General features: G+C 59.0%; 1 protein-coding gene across 3 annotated transcripts in view; it reads right to left on the bottom strand.

Annotated features, from left to right (window-relative positions):
* Window positions 1-1219: 1219 nt before the first annotated feature.
* The window catches only part of PLEKHA7 (pleckstrin homology domain containing A7), a 206453-nt gene continuing 194585 nt past the window's right edge, over window positions 1220-13087 (bottom strand). For 2 of the 3 annotated variants that reach the window (XM_079788148.1, XM_079788150.1), the window contains 5 exons: window positions 10511-10669; window positions 7013-7146; window positions 5985-6130; window positions 4418-4528; window positions 1220-2598 (listed from right to left, as the gene is read on the bottom strand). In XM_079788148.1, the coding sequence (XP_079644274.1) occupies window positions 4428-4528; window positions 5985-6130; window positions 7013-7146; window positions 10511-10669 (540 nt within the window). In that variant the 3' untranslated portion in view covers window positions 1220-2598; window positions 4418-4427. The remainder of the gene's footprint in view (window positions 2599-4417; window positions 4529-5984; window positions 6131-7012; window positions 7147-10510; window positions 10670-13087) is intronic. The other variant, XM_079788149.1, reaches the window with a different exon arrangement.

Below are 13087 nucleotides of genomic sequence, written 5' to 3'. Positions count from 1 at the left end.
ATTCCTGGTCAGGGCACAGGCCTGGGTTGCGGGCTCGATCCCCAGTCGGGGGTGTGCAGGAGGCAGCCAATCAATGATTCCTTCATCATTGATGTTTCTTTCTCTCTCAATCCTTTCCTCTCTGAAACCAATAAAAAATATATATATACACACATATATATATTTTTAAAGTGAAACTGGTCAGTGGACTCTCCCAGGGCTGTCCCCAGGGGAGGGCCCCTGGCCAGCCGGCACTTCCCCTGATGGCCCCACCTTACCTCAGGAAGCCAGAGTCCTCCACGGGGGCTGGCCTGCTGCCTGCTGCCCCCGGACGCAGCTGGTGCTCTCCATGCAGCCTGAGCGGGGGCCCACCACGCTCTCTGCAGGTTGGAATGTGGGCCATGCTTCTCAGAGAGGTCTACCCCTCCTTCCTGCGGGGGCTGGAGAGAACAGTGAGAGTGGCCACGCTCCCCCTCGGAGGACCTGGTGTGACCTGAGACCAACAGGAAGGAGACCCTGCCCTGCGCTCACCACGTGGGGGCATGGCGCCCGGACCTTTTATTTTCCTGGTCCTGGAGGAATCCTCCTCCCGCAAACCCCATTCCTCTGTTACGGAGATAGCTCCAAGCAATGCTTAAATAGGAGAGGATTTTTATTGTGAAACGCAGAAAGAGACCAGTAGCTGAAAGACGGGCAGTGCCCCCGGTTCAGAACGCCTTGGAGTGTATTCCCCTCCCCCCACCCCCCAAATAGCTGGAAAGTCACTCAAAACCGCGGGTGCTCTTCTTGGCAAGAGAGAAAAACGGCCGTCACACCAGACTTGGAAATACACACATCCCTACGCGCAGCTGGCCTCTTGCCTTCTGTTTTAAGCGTATATCGCGAGTCAAAAGGAATTAAATGCAAACCCACTCTGCAACGGCCCTTCACTAACCCACCTCACTGGACCGCGGGCGGGCGGTGTGTGGGCTGGAGGGGAGCCGGTGGAGTCCCTCCTGCTATCTTGGATTGCAGTCTGCCTGCCAAGCCAGCCCCACACGGAGTCCACGGGGGTCGGGGGGGTCGGGGGGGGGGGGCTTGAGCAGCTGCTGGGCCGGGAGCGCAGGCCTCCTTCCCCCAGGCCTCCTTCCCTTAGGGGAGCACAAGCAGGACCAAGAGCCGCCGGTGCGGATTTCCCAAAGACCGGGGAGGAAAACTAGCCCAGGCCCCTCGTGAGGACACAGCCAGCGAGAAGCAGGAAGTGTATCAGGTTAATATTTTAATCTGTACATCACATTGTTTTTTTTGCAAACCATGACACTTTTATTTAAATTAACTTTTTCTTGCAAAATATTCATTTCATTTCTCCAACAAAATCTTTATAAAGGCAAAAATAAAATCTTATTTTGGCAATTGTCATGACGTCGATACTGGCAGCATATGGAGTTAGTTAAAAATAGACGGCAACTCCTAAATATATTCAAGACGTTTTTTCTGACCACAGTCAAAGACCAATTTTCAGGGAAAGTGTGGCTCCACCGGATGGTTTGTTTTGTTTTCCTTTAAACATCGCTTTCTGTGTGCAGAATGCCATGAGCTCGTGACTCAGATAAAGGGCCACCAATACTTCACCAGGCCCGGCAGCCCCCTCCTCACTTGGGGCTGGAAGTCAAGTCAAGGTCCTGCCATTGTGCCCTGCCGGTTGGCAGCCAGCAGGGACGGCGGGGCACGCTGCCAGCCCTCTCGCCCCCCGACCGAGTCCTGGGAAAGTTGACTTCGGTTCTCCAGAGGCAGCCGGCGAAGGTCCCGGATTCCGATCCCAGCCTAGCCTGGGGTCAAGTCGTGTTGGGTAGATGCCACCCAGTGTGGAGTTTATTGCTTACGATGCAACAGAAGGTGCTTCCTCTCACCTTTTCTGTATTTCCAAGTATATTTTTTAAAGGAAAGCAAACCCCTTTTTTCTTTCCGAGAAGAGCCCTTCGCTGAGAGAACCTCATGGGGGGGACCGGGAGCCAAAGCCCTTGAACTCATGGTTTCCCGAAACCAAACCCAAGGGCCAAGGCACAGACCCGGGCTCCACGTGACATCCTGGTGGAGTCTCCGCTCCAGAGCCGGGGACAGCGGACTCTGCAGCCCAGGCCCCTCCTCCCCCGGGAGCAGGCCCGGGACCCGAGGGCAGAGCCCACGGGGGCTCATTCTCAGATCCAGCCTTCACCTGAGTTCATCGGTGTCGGACCTGCCTCCCCTCCGCACCTACCACCCCACAGCACCTGAACCTGCGCGTGCAGCCCCCACATCCTGCACCCTCGCCTCCCCAGCCGCTCAGCCCTTGAGGTGAACATTAGAAAATACATCCCGATTCTAAAATACAGTGTCAGTATTTTACAGTGTGTATCCAAAGTGCGTCTGTCATGTCAAAAGGAGTCAACTAACGCAAGGCGGGGGTGGGGCACCCAGCCCTGTGGGGGACGCCCCCAGCGGGTGGGCTGCCCCCTCCTCCAGCCAGAACCCCGGCTCAGCCGGGAGGGGATTTCTTGGGGGAAGAAAAGTCCATCTTCTCTCGGAGCAAGCTGGTTCCACGGGACCCCTGGCTGCCGACTTCTCCTCCGCACGCTGGTCACGGGTCAGTCGCTGCCTGGGCTGCAAACAGCACAGGAGAGCGTGAGAACCTGGCGGGCCCTGGCCCACGTCGGGGGAGCAGGCATGTCTGCGCACACACGGGACACGGGATGACAGACAGACAGACAGGCAGAGCAGCAGAGCGGCAGGAGGAGGCAATGCGGCGGCTGCGGCGGGCAGGACCCTCGGCTCCCAGGACTCAGGGGTGCTTGGCCCCACCCTCCCCCAAACTCTACCCCTTCTAGGAAGTTGGCCAGACACATCTTGGTCCCTAAACTGGGTCCCTGCTCCGAGAGTAAGAGGCCTGAGCAGACCACTCTGGGGCCCAGTTCTGGCCCTGCCTTAGCTTCCCTGAGCGACGTGGCAGCGCTCTCAGCCTCCATGAGCCTTAATAGTTCACCTAAAGCCAGGGTGATAGGGGCCCCCCTCCCAGGGCTTCAGCGAGGGTAACAGGAAATGTGGGTGTGCTCGGACCGGCGTGAAAGGCCTATTCACAGCCGCGGGCACGGGAAGCTGCGAGGGGAGTGGGTCCCCCGCCTCTGCATGGCCTGGGCGGTGTCGCCACACCCCGCGCTCCAGGGAAGCCACGCACCCTGCCTGGGCCCCGCAGGTCCTGCCGCCTTTACACGGGGCCGGCTGAGCATCCCCTGTGTGGTTCTTCATTCTTCCCCGAGAGCCTGCCCGCCTCTTCCTTCTACCCCCAGACGAGGGAGAGGGGAAGCCGGTGGGCTCTATGCCCCACCCCTATGCACACACTCTCTGTCCCCCAAGACCCTCCTCCAAACAGCTGGAGCTCCTGGGGGTGGCCCGGGGGGGACACGGGAGCTGTGGGAGAGCAAAGGCTCTGAATCCACCCTGAGGGGTTCAGGCTCTGGCACTCACAGCTGCGACTCCCTGGGCAAGTCCCTCAGGTTCCTCGTCTGTAAAATGGGGGCGGATACCTTCACAGGGTTGTTGCGTGGGTCAAAGAAGATGCTTACAATGCCTGGAGCAGAGTAGGTACTCAGCAGTGTTAACCATAAGGACATAAAAAGGAAAGAGGGGAAAACCCTACAAGACGGTGGCAGGGGAAGGACTGCCGAGACGTTTGCTCTGACCCCTCCGTGACCAGCTGAGGCCACCGGGCTGGGAAGCAACTCACAAGATTGGACCAGACGCGGGCCCTCTGCCCCCGGTCCCGGGCTCCTTCCCTACCCGCCCCCCCCTCACCCCACCCCACCGTGCTGCTCATCACGAAGTGCTCCCACGGGGAGGACTCAAAGCACTGGTGCGGAGCCTTCTGAATGGCCGAGGCCCACTTCCCCGGGCCCTGGGCAGCCTCCCGGGAGCTGCCTTCTCTCCATCCCAAAGTGCTCAAGTGACCGAAGGCTTGGCTCAGCCGCCAATTCTGTGTGGCACGGAGGGAGCCCTCGTCCGTTCCCGGGGCCTCAGTTTCCTCATCTGTAAACTGGACTTTCCCATCCTCCAGTTCTTCGACTTCTTTGGCCAAAGCCCGGCGCGGCCAGATCTAACTTCCTTTGCAGCCTGCCCTCCTCCGGCCAGCCCAGCGGCCTGCACTGGCCCCGTGGGGCGTTCTCCGGCCTGCGGGTTAGCTCTTGAGATTTCTAAGCGTCAGGGCCTTGGATCTGACAGTCTCTGTTGTATGGGAGCCACTGAGGATGGAGTTTCCCAAAACCATCAGTCCCCGCCTGCCCCCCGGCCTACCCGTCCAGGGCGGCCTCCCCAGCGGCCGCTTTGCCAAAGGAAGGAAGCAGCAGGCGCACAGCAATCATCTCAGCAGCAGGGTGAGGGGCGGGCATGCTCAGCACTAGGCGAGGGGCACGCCGGGCGAGGCTCTTACTTGGAAGGTGTTAGACAAAGGTGTAGTGAAGTCCGCTGCTTAAGGGGGGGCAGGGCGGCACCGTCCTGGAGGACAGGGGGCCTTTAGGCGGGAGGAGGGCCAGCTGCTGCGCTAGACGGGCACAGGGATTAAGCGGTGCGTTAGGCTCCTCGTCGGCTCCCGCAGCAGCACAGACGCCCCGCTCGGCAGGGCTGGGGGGCGCAGGCCTCACCGCCCACCATGAATGGCCTGGGCTCAGGGGGCCACATCCACGGGGCCTGGCTGGGATTGACCTGCGGATCCGGATACGTCTCTGGGATGGGGAGAGGGAGCAAGTGGGAGGAAAGGCTGCGGCGAAGGCGGCCACTCAGCGGGGAGGCGAGGGGGCCCTGAGTGAGCAGGTGTTAGCTCTGGGGCCTCGGGTGGTAAGGAAGCGGGGGGCGGGGGGGTCGATCCACAGAGCAAGCACAGGCTGGAGGAGAGTATCCCGGCCGGGACCTCGACACGGGGGGAGCTCAGAATGGCTGAGGGGGGTCACAGGGAGCCCCCAGGATCACGAGGAGGAGGCTCTGAGTGAGCCAGCTGCCCCCCCCCCCCCCCCCGCCCAGAAAGCCACACCGACCACCTCTCAGCCACCCAGTATGTCCCCATGTCCCCGGATGGAGTCAGGGCAGCAGGGATTCCGTGGGGACAGAGAACGGCTTCCATGAGATCTTGGCCCTCTGCTTGCCCCGGTCACTCCCATGGCTTCTCGAGGCACCAGGAGGGCTCTGCTCCCAGACCAGACCCCCCAGGGCCAGTGTCCCTGGGCCACTTCCAGACCCTTGGCCGGGGCGGGAGGCCTGGTGGGGCCTGTGCACCACGTCGGCTGTGACCGCCCTCTCCCCAGAAGGCCGAGCACAGCTGCCAAGGGCACTGCCCGCCACATGTGGGAGAAAGGGCACAGGGAGGGGGGAGGGGGCCGGGCCAGGAGCCAGGGGTCCCTTTCCGGCTGAGGGAGCCTTTACACCCGCACACACTGGCAGGCACGGGTGTGCACCCACCCTCCGTCCCAAGGTGCCCTTTCCCCCCATTGGCCCCCAAAGTCCCACTTCCCGAGTCCTGCTTTCAGACACAGGTCACTCTAAGGTGAATGGTGGCTTTGATTTGGGGACCAAAGCAGGGGTCCCAGGGACGACCAGAGGGCCCCATGGTGCCTTGCCCCAGCAAGACGTCCAAGCACCCTCAGTTTTCCTGTCCCCTTCTTCATGAGGCCAGAAACCTCAGCCTCGGGCCCTGGGCTCAGGGCCCCGAAACACCTGTTCTTAACCCACAGTCCCCGGGAAAGCTGAACAGCAGCACCCCCGCCCCAATCTAAGAATGAGTGATGGCCCCCCTCTCTGGGGCCTCCTTCCTGACACTCCCGAGCTCCCAACCCCCCCAATGCTCAGCCTGCCCCACGTCATCTTCCCAGCCCTGCGGTACCTGTGGGGCAGAACACACCACTGGCCCCCAACCACCATGCCTGACACTGGCTTTCCACGGAGACTCCCCGACTGGCCCCGCGTTCCAGGGGGCAGCGAGCGGGACCCGGCTTCCACGGCCTCACCTGCCACCTGCTTGCTGCGCTGGGAGGCCTCAGAGGCCAGGGCGTAGGAGATGTTGATGATGCGCTCCTGCTCCTGCATCTGCGAGTCCAGGTCGGCCACGCTGTTCCTCCGGTCCTGGCCCGGGGCGGGCTGCAGGTTGCACATGCTGCGGGAGGGCCATAGAGCAGGCGGTGGGCCCTCGCCACCCCAACCGTCTGCCCCCGGGGGAGGGGGTCTCCTAGCCTGGGGCCCCCATCCTTGTAGGGGGCATTGATAGAAACAGTGCACTTTGGCCCAGCCGGCGTGGCTCAGTGGTTGAGCTTCAACCTCTGAACCAGGAGGTCTTGGTTTGATTCCTGGTCAGGGCACACGCCCAGGTTGTGGGCTCGATCCCCAGTGGGGGACATGCAGGAGGCAGCCAATCAATGATTCTCTCTCATCATTGATGTTTCTCTCTCTCTCTCTCTCCCTCTCCCTTCCTCTCTGAACTCAATAAAAACATATTTAAGAACAAACAAACAAACAAAAAACAGTGGACTTTCTCTCTAGACAAAGGTGCGCGTGCTCCTCCGCAAATACCCCCAAATCACAGCTTCGCTCTTCCGCTGGGGGACCACAGAACTCAAGATCAGAGCCCCAGCTCCAGGCTCCTGCTAAATCCAGATGTGCAAAGGCTACCTTAGCTCCGACAGGGAGGCCCGCAACGCGAGGTTTTTGGAGGCCGAGGGAACGGGGTGCCTGGCTCTGGTCTATGGTCTGCGTGAGGGTACACGGGCCCCAATGCTGGAGCTCCAACTGTGTCCACGTCACCGCCATGCTTGGCTCCGCTCCCCACGAGCCAGGGTCACGGGACACAGGGGAGGCCTTCTGTTTCTGGACTGCACGGGTGGCCCAGGCCAGCTCCTCGATGAGCACCAGCCAGCCCTTGCCAGCGGGGAGGAAGCTGGCGAAACACGCACCCTAGCCGGCCTGGCCCAGGCCCACTCCACTGAGACACCACGGCATGGGCCTGGCGGGCCGTCAGGACGCGGGCAGCGGGAGGGCTGACCTGGACCGGGTGAGGATGCTGCGGATCTTCTCGGCTTTGCGATACCGGGCCTGCAGCTCCTCCAGGCTGGGCGGCTCCTCAGGATCCAGATCCACGTAACGCTCAGGGATGGAGACCTTCTCTGGTTTGGACAGCTGAGGAGAGGACCAGGAGGCCATGGAGCGGGGGCGGGGGGGGGGGGGCGCTCAGATATTTGCATTCAGGACCCACGCCCACACCCTGTCCCTCACCACAGGGAAGCATGCGTTGCCCACAGAGGTTAGCTTGCTAAGATCCCAATGTCAGCCTACTATGGAGTCAGGATTGGAAGCCGGGTTTGACTCCAGAAACCATGTTCTTTCCACTCCACCAAAAAACCTCCTACGGGAGAGGCGGGGAGGCAGAACAACTGGACTAGAAGCCCTCAGGACAGAAATGGCCATCCTCGGCTGGGACGCTCTTTCTTCGCTCCACTGACCCTGCCTCCTCGTTCCACCCGCACCTCGAGAAGCCCTCCGACCCTGCCCGTTCCAACCTCCTGCTGTCCCAGCAAGGACCTGGTGCTTAGTAGCCCCTCAGCAAATACTCCTCGGATGGCTGGTGGGTGGGGGAGTGGGTGGAGGGGAGGGTGAGTAGGTGTGCGGATGGAGGGATGGCTGGTGGATGGGTGGGTGGATGGGAGGGTGAGTAGGGGTGCGGATGGAGGGATGGCTGGTGGGTGGGTGGGTGGGTGGATGGGAGGGTGAGTAGGTGTGTGGATGGAGGGATGGCTGGGTGGATGGATGGGAGGGTGAGTAGGTGTGTGGATGGAGGGATGGCTGGGTGGATGGATGGGAGGGTGAGTAGGTGTGTGGATGGAGGGATGGCTGGGTGGATGGATGGGAGGGTGAGTAGGTGTGTGGATGGAGGGATGGCTTGGTGGGTGGATGGGAGGGTGAGTAGGTGTGCGGATGGAGGGATGGCTGGTGGATGGGTGGGTGGGTGGATGGGAGGGTGGGTGGATGGGAGGGTGAGTAGGGGTGTGGATGGAGGGATGGCTGGTGGGTGGATGGGTGAGTGGGTGGATGGGAGGGTGAGTAGGTGTGCGGATGGAGGGATGGCTGGTGGATGGGTGGGTGGGTGGATGGGAGGGTGAGTAGGGGTGCGGATGGAGGGATGGCTGGTGGGTGGGTGGGTGGATGGGAGGGTGAGTAGGTGTGTGGATGGAGGGATGGCTGGTGGCTGGTGGGTGGGTGGATGGGAGGGTGAGTAGGGGTGTGGATGGAGGGATGGCTGGTGGGTGGGTGGATGGGAGGGTGAGTAGGGGTGCGGATGGAGGGATGGCTGGTGGGTGGGTGGATGGGAGGGTGAGTAGGTGTGCGGATGGAGGGATGGCTGGTGGATGGGGGAGTGGGTGGATGGGAGGGTGAGTAGGTGTGCGGATGGAGGGATGGCTGGTGGGTGGGTGGGTGGATGGGAGGGTGAGTAGGTGTGTGGATGGAGGGATGGCTGGTGGGTGGGTGGATGGGAGGGTGAGTAGGTGTGCGGATGGAGAAATGGCTGGTGGATGGGTGGGTGGGTGGATGGGAGGGTGAGTAGGGGTGCAGATGGAGGGATGGCTGGTGGATGGGAGGGTGGATGGTAGGGTGAGTAGGGGTGCGGATGGAGGGATGGCTGGTGGGTGGGTGGGTGGATGGTAGGGTGAGTAGGGGTGCGGATGGAGGGATGGCTGGTGGGTGGGTGGATGGGAGGGTGAGTAGGGGTGCGGATGGAGGGATGGCTGGGAGGCGATAGTGCTTTCCGTCCCTACGAAAGCTCCTCTGAGCTAGACAGGAGGCAGCCATGCTTGTCTGCTTCCTTCTAGAGGAAAACGGCCCGACCCCTGCCCACCAGCCTTTCACGCGAACCCAGGAGCGGCCTCGGCTTGGACCGTCTCGCTGGGGCGGAGACCGCTCAGGCCGGGGGTGCACACCCCGGGGGGGTCCCCTCCCTGACCTACAGCAGCACCTGAGGGCGACAGCACAGCTGCTGCCAGAGCACTAACTGGTTCTGAGAGCCTTCAGCGGGGCTCGGGCCGCACGTGGGAGCCCTGCTGTTTTCGTCTGTGTGTCCGTGTCCGGCTGTAAAATGTCTATTGTTAACGATAAATAAAAATGTGTCTTCTTAGATTAAAAAAAGAGTGGGGTTGGCTGAAGCTCCGAAAAACAAGCTAAATCCAATCCCGGGGCAAATCTGGACTTGAATTTAAACCCGGGCTGCCCTTTCCTTCTGGGGAAAGGTGGCAAGAAACAAGCTCTTCTCTGTGGCCTCCAATGGGGGCAGATCCGGAGGAAGGAAGTAGATTACATTGAGCGGAGGGATTTAGGTTAGAGATAAGGAAGGACTGTCTCCCCTGGCTGGCAGGCAGCGAGGACACCACAGAACGCACTTTCACTGCCCGGCCGCGTGCCGAAGCTTCTTTTGTGAACCTGAGAAAGCACTGACCTTCGGCTGTTTCAGAGGCAAAGGGTCTGAGGGCGGGGGACTCATCAACCCCTGGCGCTCCAGCGGACCCCAGAACTCATCCTCCGGGGCGTCCGTTTGCCCCCCACACTGCTAAGCCTACCCTTCGTGTGGTGAGCGCATTTCCTCATGCAGCGTCAGGGCTGGCGAGTCCTCGTACAAATGTTTCTGGGGTATCTGTGGGCCCCTGTGTTTCATTCAACAGAGTCCTCATTCAGCAAACGGTTACAGAGCACCATTATGTGCTGGCCCGGAGTTCGGGGGGCAAAAGTGAACCCAACAGCCATTAGCATCTGCCCTAAAGAGCTTACAGATGACGCAAGAGAGGTCACCGGAGACCGCCCTATGTCTTGAGGACTGCATCTGTCACCCTCTGATTCCCTTTCTCTTCTAGGTAGAGACATTCCGAATCTGTACGTCATCCCCACCCGGGATGTTACTTGGTTTCCCAGGCCTGCCGGTCATGATGCATTGGGGCCACCAGAGGGCGCCAAAGGAATTCAAACCAGAACTATATGCAGGTCTAGCTTCTGCCTTGGCTGGAAATGCCACCTGTGCTTTTCAAACCCGCCCCCATCTTCCTCAAACCTGATTGCCCAAGTCGGCCTGAGAGGCCAGTGGCAAGGCCAATGCTGAGTTTTGCAAGGAACATCTCCTAACAATAACTACCTCACTCCATGCCTGCGCTGTGCCGGGCCTGGTGCTCATGGCCTTCTGATCACTGCTAAGCCTCCAGGCCGCACATGGAATCCGCTAATCCTCATCACAACCCACATCACCACCGAGGAAACCGAGGCACAGAGAAGGTACATGACTTGCCCCAAACTACAGAGAGACAGAGATCTGAACCTGCATCAAAACACTGGGCTCCTTTTATTGCCTCAAGCTGCTATCCATCTTGTCTCCTGGGCCACACGGAAGCTGAGCCTTATCCCCACTTGAGGACAACACCCCCCGCTGCCCCTGGGAGGGTGGGTCAGGCTGGGAGCCTGAGGGCCGTATCTCCTGGGGGGGCATGAAGGAAGCCCCTGCCCTCACCTCTCTGCTGATGTCCAAGTCATAGTCTTGCGGCTCCAGGTCCAACTCAGTGACAGGCACGGCCTGCACTTTCAACCAGCCGTTCTCCTCCTCGTCCTTCCTCTCCCCTTGCATGGCGCGGTCCAGCAACTGCAGGTCAAAGTCCTGCTCGCGCTTCCACTGGCAACAGAACAAGAGGGTTAAGTGTAGTCGCTCCCTGATGACTGCAGGAGCCAGCCGGTCCCCTTCTGAATGGTCTTGCAGGCCCTGGGGTCCTTGGGAAGCTGCACCTGTGATCCAATCGGGTGGAGCTATGTGACCCTGGTCCTCAACCTCATCTCTAAAGAAGGCAGCCGTTTTACGACACGGGGCATCCCTGATGTATGCTGTACCTCTCCGAGGAGTGGAGAATGGGGCCTTTGCCCCTTTTAGATGGCCTGACTCCAGACTGCTGATTTCTTTCTGTTCTAGGCCCCCCCGAGGGTTCAAACATGATCCCCGGGGCACAGGTCCAAGACCCATGACTTTAGACTCACATGGTCCCCAGGGATACAGGGGGCTCCCAGGTCCAAGAGGGTGACACCTACACAACCTGGGAGAATTCAGGAGAAGGGATTTGCCTCTCCTGCTGCCCCACGATCGGGGGAACATTCGGGTGCAGGAGCCATCCGTCCCAGCTCAGCAATAATGGAAGAAACAAGCCCTTTGAGGCCTTGGTGAGCAAGAGGAATAGCCATGAGCCTCTGTAAGGGGGATTCTCAACAGGATACCTTTAGGGCTGGGCCTTCAGCACCCACAGCGGAGCTGGGGAGGTCCAAGCAGGAGAAGCTTGGGACAGATAAACTGCTGTGTATCAAGGCATCTATGTGGGGCAAACGTTTCCTTTAACTTAGAAAAGAAACAAAAACATGTAAAACCGAAACGCTAAATCAAATGCAACCTTTTCCAGGCTGTTCCGCGGTATCAACCTTTTAACAAGTGTCTCCTCACAGAGGGAAAACCAAACTGGCCATTTAAAGATCCAAGCACAACGGTGTGCCTTGGAGGCAGCCCTGTGTGGCCCGCATCCTCCCAGGCCTTTGACGCTGAGCAGGTTTTGAGAGGAGGGAACAGGCTCAACGCCTCCCTTCTCTCGAGCAGAAACCAAACAGATGCTTCTCCATCCCAGTCATCTCCTCCCTCCCACACCACCCGCCTCACCGAGCCCCCAGTGGTCAGGATTGTCTTTGAGGACGCTTCAAGTGCCCCCCCAAAAGCCCCAAACCCATAGCCAGTATCAGCACATTTCACCCATTCATGCACAAGCTCTCAATACGGCTGCCAAGCCAATATAATCGCTCTTAGGTTTCCAATCACAGTATGAAAGGATTAGGCAGTTGACATGTCAGGGATGAAAAAAATTAATTTAATGATTCACAAACGAAACAAAAGCACATTTCTTTACAGGCGCCCGTGTGCCCCGGACAGAGAGAAGTCCTCATTTAAACCCGGCCTGATTGTTTCCACAAACAGAGAAAGGCCACTAGGCTCTGCGGTGTGTCCTGGGGAAGAACCACGCCAATCCATTATCATTAGCAACACGTTTATTGGCGTCGATACAGAGACTTACACAAGTCCTTTCTTTTTTTTTAAGAGAAAAATTACAAGGTATTCAAGTTACGATTTTTAGATAACCTTCCTACATTGGAGACATTAGTTTGTAAAAGGTCAGTGTTCCCCCCACATGACATTTGCTTATAAAGTTTAAAAGTTACTGGCTTTGTAGCTTTTCAGGAGGTGAGTTGTCCTGGGACTTACCCCTTTGGTGTCTGAGCTAACAGCTGCAGAGGGACCCTCTAAATACAGAACAGACTAGAGCTCGCTATCTGTTCCAGTTATTAAGTACTAAAAACACAAAAAAAGCTTTCCGTTAGAAATTGTGCCATGGGACTGAAGGAATTAAAAGCAAACCAACTTAGACTTGATAGGATTTATTCAAATGTACAATCTCTGAGGTCCGTGTCTACTGACCGGATGAGAGACACGGACTTTGGTTAAGTTCATAATGCCCAGACCTCTGCCAGTGACCGCGGCCCGCGGGCGGCAGGGCGGCTCAGTCTCGCAGGGCAGCTTCTGGGGCGGGCGAATTAATGGCGAGTCAGCAGGCCTGCACGAAGGGGGCAGCGGAAAGGTGAGTCACACACGGGAGGGCTCGCTAGGCTATGGAGACAAGAGCTGCTATTATAAGCCTGGTAACAAAGAGCACAGGCCAGTTAGAGACTGTTCGATGCAAATTAGAAGCTTCTGTAAACACAATCAGGCAGGATTAGAGAGGCAATGAGCGAGCGGTAACGCTAAAAGCAAAAGAGCTTGTGCAATGAATTAGGGAAAGGACAGTCAGGCTAGAGGTCTAGGGAAACACTTGATTTCAAACAGGAAGAAGTCAAATGGGAGGTATCCAAAACGGACCTAAGGCGGCTGTGGGTGGGATGCAGTACCGGGAAGCACCACCAGGGGCAGCACACACTCCCCGGCTCTCAGGGCACCGCGGGCCTGTGAGCACCACAAGCAGCAGGAGATCACAGCCCTGGGTTGGGGGGGCGTGACCCTGCGCTCAGC

The sequence above is a fragment of the Cnephaeus nilssonii genome (genome assembly GCF_951640355.1).
Source record: "Cnephaeus nilssonii genome assembly, chromosome: 13".
Classification (NCBI taxonomy): Eukaryota; Metazoa; Chordata; class Mammalia; order Chiroptera; family Vespertilionidae; genus Cnephaeus; species Cnephaeus nilssonii.
This window is presented reverse-complemented; position numbering and strand designations above follow the sequence as displayed.